Source organism: Trichoplusia ni (genome assembly GCF_003590095.1).
Source record: "Trichoplusia ni isolate ovarian cell line Hi5 chromosome 21 unlocalized genomic scaffold, tn1 tig00000938_group20, whole genome shotgun sequence".
NCBI lineage: Eukaryota > Metazoa > Arthropoda > Insecta > Lepidoptera > Noctuidae > Trichoplusia > Trichoplusia ni.
Genome location: NW_020799838.1, coordinates 29944 through 43895, shown reverse-complemented (window position 1 = coordinate 43895; position 13952 = coordinate 29944). Strand labels below are relative to the sequence as shown.

Below are 13952 nucleotides of genomic sequence, written 5' to 3'. Positions count from 1 at the left end.
AAATGCTTACACACACATACAAAGGAACGCTCGCCGCTTCCTCGCGCCATTTCATTTCGGCCGTGCATACGACGGTAATTATTACGAGCGTGGGTCAATCACACGAAAGGTTAAATATTAATTAATATATCATATAATATATCATGTGACAGCTCACACACGGCTATCTGATCCCAAGCTAAGCAGAGCTTGTGTTATGGTAACCAGACAACTGATAAACTTACTTATATATTTCTAAATACATAAATATTATAGATAAATTACACCCAGACACCAGAACAAATGATCATGCTCATCACACAACATTTTGTCCTAGGCGGGAATCGAACCCACGACCTGGTATAGCAGTCAGGGTCACTAACCACTAGACCAACAGGCCCGTCATAAAATAAAATTATGTAACCAATATTTTTTTTTTTCAATCTTCTTGGCAGTCTTTTTTAATCAAAGTCCCTATTCAGCCAACATTTTCGTGTTGATACCATACACATGTGGGACACTTTGTTCGTATTTCAATTCACCAAGATTTCAAAGTCCAGTCGAAGTCACATGCACAAAGACACGCAGACTAAGGACAGGCATTCGTGGTTTACACAAATGCTTGCTTGTGCTCAACAACTCGGCTATCCGAGCTGTCAAAGTTATTTTCTATTTTCATATCCATTAGGTTATCTATAAACCAAGGTTAATACCTCTGCACCATCTGACCAGTCAACATTATCTTCAAATTGATTTTTTTTTGTGTTAGAGGAAGAAAAAGCGTCATTCGTCCGGGAGCAATATGATTAGACGATATAGTGAAGGTCTCGGGTCGACTCTGGATGAGGCTGGCACAGGACCGTAGCAATTGGCACAAGAAGCAGCAATGGATGATGATGATGTATTGTCTAGATCAAGATATTTCATAGTATTATCCGTAACCTTGGTAACTTGAACAAGTCTTTGAAGTTATCTTCTGTGTCAGCATCTACTGTTATCATATACTATTGTTGTCAGTAGCAGTTCCTCTTCTCCACATTGCTGTCAGGTTGCTGTCAGCAGCAACTCTTCTGCACCTGTCCGTGCGCGATGCTGTCGATGCTCCAGGCGGGCAGCTCCACCTTCCCGGTGTGGGTCGCGTCCTCCTCTGTAGGCATACCTTCAAATTATACGAAATATTTATGTATTTTGTAAATAAACTAGCTGTCACGAAGCAAGGAACATTTGTTTTAGTCAGTAGGAGTCTGTCACTACATTCCGCTCAAACCGAAGTGGAAGGAGTCATTCGATGACTTCCCATCCGAAAATGTAAAAATGGGGGTATGAAAAATAGATGTATTATTCTCAGATATACCCTAACATGCCAATAAAATTTCATGAGAATCGATCAAGCCGTTTCGGAGGAGTTCAATCACGTATACCGTTACTCAAGAGTTTTATATAGAAGAGATTTAATAACTATTATAGAGTCCGTCGGGCGGATTGAGGTGACTAGAGGAAAGAGGAACATGACTAGCTGTTGCCCGCAACGTCGTCCACATGGTAAGTTGGAGGGTAAGTTATAGACAAATCATTTGTAAGAAAATAACATAGCGACTGTAAACTGACATGTAAGGTATCCCATCTTTCAAATAGATCAACCTACAACACTTCAATTAGATTGAAATCGGTTAAATATTTTTAGAATTCATCGCGGACAAACAACTTGACACATATAATATTAGTGAGTATACCTGCAGGCACTCGGTCCTCGGCCTCGGAGTCGTAGGAGCGCAGCGAGGGCAGCGACGGCGACAGCTGCAGCAGCGCGGACGCCGTGCTCAGGAACACCTGGTCGATGCCTTGCTGGGGAGGCAGGTACATATTCATTAGGTTTGCTTATATTTTTTTTTAAACGACTCCCGCACTAAGGAATTAATGCTTGTGTCGCGGGGGGTTTAACAAACATACAAATCAAATGCACTCGTGGATGTCAAAAATGCTTGTCCTAGGCAGGGAAGGAATCCGCGACACGTCGCACTCAGTGGGTTTGGCGTGCTCAGCATTTTGTAGTTAATCTAGTTGTTGTTTGGTTTCAGAAATCGTAATAGCTTTTGCCCAAAACTTAGTTTAAATAATTACTTTTATCTGACTTGTTTTTTTAAGAACTCTTGCCGAATGACGACTGTTCTTTCTATAATTTATACAGAACTTAAAGTAAAAACACAAAATTTAACTACAACGACTAAGGCTAATTTGACTCACAACGCGAGCAGCCGAAGATATATCTCGATGGCGCGCAATTGGGGAGGCCTATGTCCAGCAGTGGAAGAATGTAGGTGATGATGATGAGGAGCTCATAGCTAAGCAATAACCGCATAACTAAGTCGATCACAGGTTAAGCTACGCTTCTTGACGCGTTGGTCCTTGGATGAGTGACCTTCTTTCTCAAAACGAGTTTGTCCGTGTTTCGGAAGGCAAGTCATATTGCGGGTCCCGGCTGTTATTCCTACATCTTTGGCAGTCGTTCCAGGTAGTCAGAAGCTTGAAAAGTCTGACAACCAGTCTAACTAAGGGGTATCGTGTTGCCTAGGTAACTGGGTTAACTCCTTGTAAAACACTAACACTTGGCTGCATCCGGTTAGACTGGTAGCGGACACCAACACAGTTGGGGAAAGGCTAGGCCGATGATGATGATGATAGTTAGTTACCTGGTTCGTGCAAGGCGGAGGTCTCGACGTAGTGCGCGCCGATGCTCTCGGCGAAGTGCGCGGCCTCGGCCGCCTGCACCGCGCGCAGCTGCTGCAGGTCGCTCTTGTTGCCCACCACGGACAGGACCATGGCTTCTGGGACGTTACTAGAATACATAAGTTTATGTATCATTTACAAATCGAATTAGACATGCGAAAGTATCTCTGTCTGTCTCGCTTTCACGTACAGAGTGAAATGAATTTTGGTACACAGATAGTCTAGAGCCTGAGAAACGACATTAGGTTTCCAACTGGAAAAGTTTGTAAGGGGAGAGAGGGGGTTTAAATAAACGTTTATTTCGGAAATCCCTCCATAGTTTGTTAGTGATACCACTTATGTAACTATGTAAATTATTTTTTTTGATATGACTACGGCTTCGAAATTTGGTTTATATATATTTAAAATGAAATATGTGCTAAGCGATTTTTGAATATTTTGTTTTTTAGGGTTCGAAGTTAAAGTTTTTTTTGCAAAGAAATAATTAATTAATACACAAATTGGATAACACAAAATATGCTTGTAATTCGCGGGGATCGAACTCACGACATAACGCGCACAGTGTTGATCAATTTCCAGGTTCCAATCAGATATCCATGCATTTATTTTCATCATTCTTTAAATTATTATTAACACAATTTATTCACCTCTGCAGCTCCTTAACCCATCCTTTAATAGCCTGGAAGCTGTTGACGCTGGTGATGTCGAACACCAGCAGCGCGGCGTTTGCGTTCCGGTAGTACATCGGAGCCATGGACCGGAACCGCTCCTGACCAGCCGTGTCCCATACCTGGGGAGAAACGAACAATATATATTAATGGGGAAGGGAGGTTTAGGCCGTAACGAGGTGTATAGAGGTGGCCTTGTGGTTACATGCAAGAGGTTCCAGTTTCCATGGATATGTACCCAATAGGTGCAGGTTCAGGATTGCAACGCATTGCCATACACCGACACAAAACGCGGATGACGTAGCACGGCGGTTCAGGTTTTAGTCAGTAAGAGTCTGACACTACCCAGTTCCTCCCCAAGGGAGAGGGTGTCCATGATTCCCCGCCTTAACAAAAAAAAAAGGTTCCAACTCAATGTAGACCCGTGAGTCTGGCTTAAGCAGTAGAAGGGACGAGTGATCAATGCTCAAAGTTTCCCCTACCAGCTAGGACCTGAGTTCTAGTGTAGGATGTAACGTCATCGTTTTAGTTTCCTCCTAACTTTTGGGTTGGCTTCCAGTCTAACCAGATGTAGCTGGGTTCCAGTGTTTTACGAGGACTGCCTACCCGATCCCTTCAATCCAGTTACCTGGGCAACACGATACCTATTAGTAACATTGGTTGTCAGACTTTCTAGCTTCTAAATACACGTAACGACTGTCAAAGAAGTTTTAATACCAGAAGCGAACCATAATTTAACGTGCCTTCTGAAACACAGAGTAACTCGATATGATATCGACTGTCACCCATCTACAAACCAACCGTATCAAGCGTAGCTTAGTCTGTAATCGATCAACATGTGCAGTTTTAGCTGAGCCACGTCATGACGACTGCAAGTCTGCAAATCGTAATACTTCGGGCTCATAGTTTGATGTCGAGTTATCATTTATTTTCAAGTGCTAAGATTATCGCTCGTTATTGCAATACTGATAATACGAACCCATTGATTCTACAGATACGTTACAAATACCCGTATTAGTGGTATGGATTTTGTATCTGAGTCGATTTCCAAAGGGCTTATGAGACTAGATTAGAAGATTTGTTTCATGAAGTCATTTTTGTTTTTCATTGATAAATAGGTGTTTTAATATTGTTGTAACAACAAAAATATACAAATGACTTCAAATGAAAATCTACTGGGCAAACCTGATGAAATTTTAATAGGACCAAATTACAGCTATTTAAAAGGATCTTGAAATGAACTAGAAGAAAACTAGACAGGTATCATGGTCTGCCCGTGACCATGATACCTGCAAAGGTTTCGAAACGTCGGGAACGAAAATCTAAAATTAAACCGCGATAAAATCCGTAAAAGTAGTTTCATTTCAATGTCTAACATTCGCGTAAACCTAAGAAATCACTATGAAAAAGGATCAACAAAGTCGGTCCATCCAGTCCAAAGTTGACGTAACAAATATAAAAAATACAGACGAATTGACAACCTCCTCCTTTATGAAGGCGGTTGAGAATACCATACTTTCAATATAAACTTTAGTGAGTTAAAATATTAAGACAACGTTTTGAAATAGCCCGGTATAAGCAGTCGGTAAGCTTGGGAAACCAGTTTAAAACACGAATGGGTATGATAATTTTGACGTTTTATCGGTGACGCTATGCCGGGTTAGGCCTATCGTTGTATTCTAAATAAATAACTGACCGAGATCGTTCTGTTTTTTTACATTAGATTCATTACTTATTGAATTTTATGAATGCAAAGTTAAAAAAAAACTTGTATGTATGTACATATATAGATACGAGTTCCAATCAGAGCGGATTTTGTAACAAGAGCACTGTTAAGAATATGACTTACTACTGATACTACTAATGGATGGCAACTAAATTAAATTTGAAACTATTCCTATTCTCTTAAGCATTTTGCAAACACAATAATTAGTAATTAAGAGTATTGACAGTGAGGGTTCCACCCCGTACTGAATTTCCAATTGTTTTGCAAAAATGCTAACGCCTATTTAATGGAAATTCCATTGATTGATCGGCCATTGGGGCCCTGGTATTTGATTATGTCATTACTAAGAAATTCTTAGTTAGATCTTGCATACACTCTTTGTATGCAAGATAAGTCTTCTCTATTTCGGCGAACAAAAATCGGCTTAATCATTTCTATAATATTTGTTGTGATCATGAAGATCTTGAACAAAAAAAATAATCGCATTTCCTTCTTTGTTTTCTAGTTACCTGTAGTTTGACTCTAGCATTTTCTAGATTGATGTTGCAGGTGAAGAAGGAGGCGCCTATCGTCGGCGAGATGTGCTTGGAGAACATCTTGCCGATGTAGCGGACCACCAGGCTGGTCTTGCCCACACCTGGAATGAAAATTATGAATGAATTAGCTAGAATTATGAAAAGTGAGGCAAGGGACTGTCATCTCGAAAAATAGGACTTACAATGTCGTTATGAGCTGTTGCGGGGTTGGGGTCGTGAGTCTAACTTGTTTAGCGATCCCAAAAAAACGTATGTGTTATAGAATATTTTTCGTAAGAAAACCATTGTCTCATTTATGTATCTAACCGGCGGTTTTGGGATCGAATCCTAGTCAAGATGAAACATATATTATGTGTGATGAGCGTAGGTCCTTCCTATTTATCTTTTTCAAAATGTATATGTATGTATATACCTATGTTTATTACATAATAGGATGAATTTGTATCTTTATTGTCATAATGTGTGGTACAGTTACATCTGTAAGGTTTTAGGTTTGATTGATCAGTAGTCTCTTGTGACCTCTCCGTACCCTCCCGCATGTCAAACTACTACTATCTACCGGCAGGTAAAATGTTAGACAAGAAAAATATACAAAGTACTGTGAAGAGTGTACAAGACTATGTTTCGATTATCTCAAAGTTTTCATAAAATCAATCGTGGCAATAGTCGGTATTACCCGTTGGAATCTGAAATTGGAAAAATTAGTGCAGCTCGCTCGCTGGAATCTGAAATGCGCTTGCCCTCGCGATGTCTGTTGGAGAGGCTTTTCCAAAATATCTACCTTAGATACTATGGATGATTTAAAAACATAATAAAACAGATAAGCACGAACAAAACATTTTATTTTATTTTTACATATTTTTTTGCTATCAGTCAAATTTGCATGACGTCAGAAGTCAGGTGTGCAGAAATTTCCGTAGTAAGTGATTTCATTATTTACAATTTATTTTAATAGATAACTGTTGAAAAGTTTTACGTATTACAATGAAATAAGTTATGAGTTGCATTCCCGCCATTATTATTTGTAGTTTAACCTGTCATTACAATCAGTTATTTTTTTATTATCTGTACTCAAATACCTCAACAATTTGAGGACTGGTTTAATAGGCTGAATATTTGAAATTGAAGGTCGAATATAAAAACAAGTTAGGTAGGTATAGGTGTAGGTTATTAATAACGTTTTTTTTCGTGGTGAATCAGAGCTAGAAGTAGTTATTTTTAGTTCGATTCGTTAGAATAGTTTAGATTTGATTTTTATTAAGTTGATGTAACCATCGCTAAGAAAAATAAGTCTTAAGAAAATCTGAGAGTTAAATCTATATTTTGCCGCCGAAAATACGAAGTAACCTATTACATAATAGGTTATTATAATTTATATACCATGTGATGAACTTTTGAACTACAAAATGCATTTGTAATATTATAATAATAGACTGACTTGTTTGACAGATATCGACGCCATGACAGCAAAACTAGCGCCAATTTAAGGAGGCAAAGGAAATGTTGTTGCAGCTTAAAAGATTGGTAGACAATATTATCTGATTGTGGCACGATGCTATGATGTCAGACTAGAGATTAGATATCCACGCTTCGTGAATAATACATATTAATTAGTGACACACTTTTGGAACTTGTTTTTTTTATCGATTTAAAGGAAGGTCAAGAATACTGTCTTTTCATCGTGAAAAAATTAAAGTAATAAAATCATTAAGTATTACTTTTTTTTATAGCCACTTTTCCTACTATTAAAATTCTAGACAAGCTTTTCATGATAAAATAGTGATAACCTGGATATCCGTCTCAGGACTTACTCACTCACTCAGAACAGCAAAACCAGGTAAAAAAAGCAAGTTATACACGACGCAGAACATTGATGGCCGCTTTCACCAGCCTAAATCAAAATCAAAAGTCTTTATTTAAAGCAGGCCGTTTTGCAGGTTACCGTTTGCCTCTCTTGCAAGTCCAGTGTATCTATAATTTAAAACTTGCCGGATAAATTAGCTTATTTTATGAAGCTGTCATTGACAACTACAGTTTCTAAATTCAGTAACAACTCTACTCCTACTCCATCCAATATTGCCTTGTTTTCTATTTTTTTTCTATTTGTAGTTATGTTTCGTTGATTCATTAGATACAGTAATTACTGCAGTCTTTGTTACATTATATTATTTCCGTTACTTCTTTGTTTTTTTTCTAGCACCCGGATGAATAACCTAATTCCTTAAACTTGATTTCATAAAATCTTTGTTGTCTCGTCTACTTTTGTCTGTGATAAAGAAAAATAATTGTTTAACATTGTATTATGTCCTTGAGATTCTATTTCGGAATAAATTAAACGATTTTGTTGATTATTTTTTGTTTTTACCTGAAATATATGTTTTTTGGTCACATCTATTTCATCGCTTTCCATAGTTATGACGACCTCCGTGGTCGAGAGGCGTACGTACCGGTTTCAAGGTGTCGCTAGCTCTGAGGTCCCGGGTGCGATCCCCCTTCGGGTCAATGTAAAAATTCAAATTTCTACATTGACTCGGGTCTGGGTGTTTGTGGTACCTTCGTTGTATCTGAATTCCATAACACAAGTGCTTTAGCAACTTACATTGGGTTCAGAACAATGTATGTGATGTTGTCCGCATTTATTTATTTATATTTATAGTTTTGAATCGAAGCCGCTTATTTGTATTTGTTGTAAGAAAAATCGAATAATGTACTTGCTAAATTATTAAAAGACACCACTGACAAAAAAACCGTAAGGAAACTTAGCTTCCAAATACAGGTGTCGGGAATAGTCAACCCGCAGTGAGCTAGCGTGGAAATTAATGCTCAAACCTTCCCAGAAAATTTAACCTCGGTCGATATTTATTACCTCAAAATCTTTTTTTATAAGAAAAGTAAATGTATATAATGTATTGCAAATAACGCATCCGTTGTTAGTCGTTGTGACTCGAGATAAATGCTGACATTACGGTAGTATTGACATATTGGCTACCGTGTGTTATCGCATGATAAGATACTGCACACTTTAGTTGACTTTTTAGAGCAGACAGGATTCAGTGGATTTTTATAGATTTTGTTGATAAAATTTGGCATTTAGGGCCTATTTACGAAAAAGAAAGGTTTCCTAATTAGGTTCCTAGAGGTCTACCATCACCTCTAAAAGGAAGACTCTTGCCACTCCTATATTTTCTTAAAATAGAAAAACTACCTGGGAATTTAGTCAATGTGTTGCAGGAGTTTTCACAAACATTCAGGTCACATGCACAAAGACACCCAGATTCAGGACAAGCATTCGTGGATTACACAAGTGTTTCTCCTACTACCGTATACCAGTGCGGGCCGAGCGGGAATCGAACCCGCGACACGTCACACAGTGGGTTTGGCGTGGTGACCTTCCCCACTTGGCTATACGTGCAGCCATTTTGGCAGAGATGCCAGTTGCCAGTATTGCGACCGGTCGCTTCCACGATTGCAACAGAAATTGTGGAATTAATACTAAAAGTAAGCTGTATTAAATAAATAAAATACAGTAGCTATCGTTGTATCAATGGACTAATTGTGATAATTGTTAAATTTTCTTTGATCGGTAATTCCCCACAAAATAAATTCAGAATATTAGTCGCTTCTTGAAACATAAACTTTTTTTAGGCGACTCCAAAAAAAGGAGGTTCTCATCTCATGAGCTACGTACGTGGCTGTCAATTCCATTACTTTAGCGATTCGAGCGGGGTGTTAAACCTTTTCCAAAAAGTTAAGTTCAAAAAGGTTTTGTCAACTATATCGTCCGAACTTATTGACAAGGTCTGATTAAGTTCCATCCATATAGCACGATGACTGGTAAAAAGATACCGTTCCTTGACCGACATGAGATACGCGATACACAACTGTACAAACGCGTAAGATGGTATCATATGTTATAGCCAGGCTCGTTACGGCTTAACGCACTAGCGACTTGGTTTCTAAAGGAAATTCATATTTAATACGATGAAAGGGAGTTCGCAAACTAATATTAAATTAATTTTACTTTTAGCTGTTGAAATGCAACCAAATCAGCAACAAGCGTCACTTTTACATGTCTTTGTCGACATTTCCTATCTGACTACCCTGAGAAGAAATATCGAAACAAACTCAGGGGTCGAAGTCTCTATTAAAGTTTTTTTTATGGTAAGGAAATGATTCTCGTTTTGTCTAATTACATCGGACTAGGTTATCTGCTAAAGGAGTACCCAATTTAGTTACAACTCTTTAAATTTAAATATGTAGATAAAAACGAAAACAACTAACTGTTACAACTTTCTTCCCCTAAGGCAAATCTTACTATGACAAGTCGTATTAGGACTAAAACATATTCTTTAACAAGCTGTAGCCCGCTGATCCGCCCGATTCAAATCGTAATTGATCCCATGGGTACATAAAAAGTATAAAAACTATCCTATGTGTAACAAATGTCGTGGAAATTTGTCCAGTGGTTTTTGCGAAAAAGAGTAACAAGCATCTATCCGTCGAAACAGAGTTTCACCTTTATAATAATAATATTATTAGCACTTCCTACTACACAATTGTTTTGTAATTTGATATTCCAGTACAAAATTAATGCATTAACTTCATTATTTAGGTAATTAACGCATGATAAAATTCATAAGGATATAATCAATCTAAATCTTTGATAAATTGGACATTATCGTCCATTCCAACACATTTTGATACATGAAGTATCTTATTAGTCTTTTTCTAAATGTTGTTTTGCCATACCAATTAGTTCTAGGGAATAACAATATTTAAATCTAAATTTCCACCTGCATTTACATTTACTAAGTAGATAAATTTGTCAAGTATCACAGTTATCTTTTTACTTTTAACGACAATACATTTAAGCGTAAAACAAACCACCTTCTTTTAAAATGCCTGTGGGCTGTGCCTAAGCTCGAACTTTTTAGAAAAAGCTGTGCTTATATGGCACCTTTATCTCATATATCGTATATCTAAAATTAGTTGGACGACTCTCTGCCAGTTAATAATACTTGTATAATAGTATATTTTAAGACTGTAATGTTATTATAAATACAATCACTCACTCTGTAAACTGAGCTAATATTATAATCAAAGGAATGTAAGCAAAAACTGTGTCAAAGGTTAGGTTAGCGTCTTTATAAAGTACCGAGTCCCTAAAATAATGTATGAGCAGGCAGCTATAGCATGATTCCACGGCTAGTCCTGCCGTCGAATATTGTTTCATCAGTATTGGTTCTTCTGTTTAGAAGATTAGCCAGAATTAAAAAGATAGGCTTTTGTGATTTGCTGTTTTATAATTCTATAAAGCATAGCATCAAGGTAACTAAAAAATAACTGATTAACGTTTAAAAATATTTTGTAGCTCTCACATAAATAAAAATAGAACCAGCCTGATTTTTCTCTTTGGGTACAGGACCTTTGAAACATTTTTCCTACTGTGACACACTTAATCAGACAGTTGATCATAACCAAAAAGGAAAGTGGACACAAATATATATAATTTGTATTGTTTTAATTTTATGTAACAATATTTGAAACAATTAAAACTGTGATAAACAGGATAAATAATAATTTAATGTGATATAAATGTCACTATAACATACATTTAAATAAAGGCTGCCATTCCCAGGTTTTCGGCAACACAATTTGACCATTCAATGTATTCAAGAACGTTTCTAATTTCTTAAATAAAAAAAATAAATCTGTCCTGAAAGTAGATAGGTACAACATGTTAATAAATAGATTAAATAGCAATATAGGTACATTCATGACAATTTTATTTATTGATGACTGGGAATGGTTCAATTACCATTTAATCAGTTTTGTAATTATATTATTTTCAATGATTATAACGTTGAACATATTATGTTGATATACTTCCAATAACAGTTTGACAGCTTAGATTTAAGTATTTGGCTTTATTGGACGAGTTGCTATTCCTGAGACTTGTAAATGGATTTAATCAACATTTATTATTAAATATATATATATATTAATAGCAGGATCCTCACAGACTACAGTATTTTTAGTTAACAGTTAATACAGCTTTTATTAGACAGTTACTGTATTTGGAAAATTTTATTGATTGATTTTTTTGTCTGACTAATCCAATTATAATTAACAATTCTTTTTTTTTAATGACCTTTGCAGTATGTAATTTAATCCTGTGCTGCAGGAGGTTTCACAAACATACAAATCACATGCACAAAGACACAAAATTATTAAATTCAAACAATGAGCCACTAAAAACATGATCTGTGTGTAAGGTGTTAAAACATAAAATAAAAGTTACGCGCCATAGAGGAAGCTGCTAATCAAACACTTATTCAGATTGAATCCAATGAATCATGATCATATTAGAATCATCATTTTATTGTGTAGATGTAGATGGGTGTCTTGATGTTGATAACTGTTTTATTTTGTTACCATAATATATTATGAAAATAGGTATATGCATTTTTTAAGAAATTTAGAAATACATAGTTACAATTTACAAACAAGACTACCAACATTATCACACATTTTAGGTTTTTTTTTGTTTTGAAAAATTAAAAAACTTATAATTATTATTAGTTCTTTTTCCTGAAAGAAAATTTTATTTCCATTTTACCTGTGATTATATAAAAATAAATAGATGACTACTTATCTGATAAATGCAATATGCAATTCTCCATAAACTTAAAAAGTAAATAAGTAAAAAAACTGCGTTTACAATATTATTTAAATATTATACCACGAATGTGATGACATTTTGACCCACAAAATTCTTATAATGTAGGTAATTGTACGTAACATCATTTTGAGAACGCAATAAAAATATAATAAACATAACATAATGATAATCCGATAAGATTGTAAATCGATACCTATTATAGAATCTATATTGCTTTTGGTTTAAATCGTAATAATTTACGATTTAGTAGGTATGAATAACTATACAAATTATTCTATGTTAAAAAAAAAACACTTGAGCAAAAGCAACAAAAAAAAAGTTTAAACTTTTTTAAAGTCTGTGAACCGTTTTAACTTTTTAAAAGTTTTTCAATAAAGATTTAGGTCTTAACAATACAGACGTGATAAAGTAATAAGTACTGCAAAAAACCTCCAATGCCGTTTTTTGTTGAATTGCCCAATCTAAATTGATGGCTCTGTAATTAGTAGTTTGGAATATTATATGGAATAGTATCAAAAAGACGTACAATGAGATTCTTTTGAAAGTTGTTTATACAAAAATTTTAATTACATGCGTAAATGATGATGAAACAACCGATAAGGCGGGAGTGCGTTATACAAATTCTTTTTTGTATCATTACGACATCATGATGTTAACCGCAAATAACTTGAAATCATTGTAATCAACTTACCTTGCGAACCTAAAACTACGATTTTTGCTTCTATAACTTTCATTTTGTACACGAACACAGTAACATATTACGATTATTATTTAAATTACACTTTACATTGTTTTTAAAACTAAAATGTAAATAAACAACAAAGAATCACTTCGAATCACTTGGATCGAAACATGTTTTCCGCTTGAAAACTTTAACGAAACTAAAGGTAAAGGCGATAAATCAAAAATACTTTCTAACCGGATCTACGAAATTGACGTGATTGTGAATGAGCCACCGTCTTAAATTGGCTGGATAATCTTTTGATCATAAAAGCGACATCTATCAGTTTTATGCATAACTATATCAATGAGCATCTAATATTCATACTTATTTATTACCGCAAGGTGGCGTTCCATCAAGCAATCGCGTTCGTGAAAGAAAGCAGTTTAATTAATTTTAACGTGAAATCTATCTACGATCTAATCAAAATATAAAAAAGATTGATTTGCAAAAAAAGGTATTTTCTATATGTAATGATTTCGGTTTTTACAAATATTTAGGAACATAAAACCAATAAATTCAGCTCTAATATCCCTTCGTTTGATGGCAATCGTAAGTCAATTAATAGTTTACGATCTACATTTATAGTGATTGCTCTAAGATGAGTAAGGGCACTAAGATTAATACCATAAAATACAACTTTATAGGAATATTACAGGGGAACCATAATCACATAGCATTATAAAAGCCATCCGTAAAAATCTGTTCTTGATTGGCAATTATGGCAAGCATAATGAACAGAAAAAAGAATATAAGTATTTATTCCCTAAAAATTTACTTATGTGCCTGTACTTAGTAAAAGGGATTAGTAAATTAGTAATTATTTTGTTGATAAAATCCAACCATCCTCTTTCCAACCCGATAGAGTCAATAAACACATTGTTAGTAGAAAAGACTCAATGTTTATGCTTCC

At 35.5% G+C, this 13952-nt stretch overlaps 1 protein-coding gene across 1 annotated transcript; it reads right to left on the bottom strand.

The window, feature by feature from the left end:
* Positions 1-657: 657 nt before the first annotated feature.
* LOC113506642 (ras-related protein Rab-31-like) lies at positions 658-13209 on the bottom strand. The gene is made up of 6 exons (XM_026889470.1): positions 13010-13209; positions 5610-5737; positions 3354-3496; positions 2670-2815; positions 1713-1820; positions 658-1138 (listed from the first exon to the last, which is right to left on the bottom strand). The coding sequence occupies exons 1-6, from the start codon at positions 13050-13052 to the stop codon at positions 1035-1037; spliced, it is 672 nt and encodes a 223-aa protein (XP_026745271.1). The 5' UTR covers positions 13053-13209; the 3' UTR covers positions 658-1034.
* Between the last annotated feature and the right edge of the window lie 743 nt (positions 13210-13952).

What these genes read in the sequence shown, in the direction of transcription:
- LOC113506642 (XM_026889470.1), bottom strand. Translation starts at nt 13,052, where the DNA reads ATGAAAGTTATAGAAGCAAAAATCGTAGTTTTAGGTTCGCAAG. An exon ending in CGTAGTTTTAGGTTCGCAAG is followed by an intron (nt 5,738 to 13,009) that starts GTAAGTTGATTA and finishes TTTTCATTCCAG; the next exon opens with GTGTGGGCAAGACCAGCCTG. An exon ending in CGAGGACCGAGTGCCTGCAG is followed by an intron (nt 1,139 to 1,712) that starts GTATACTCACTA and finishes TATAATTTGAAG; the next exon opens with GTATGCCTACAGAGGAGGAC.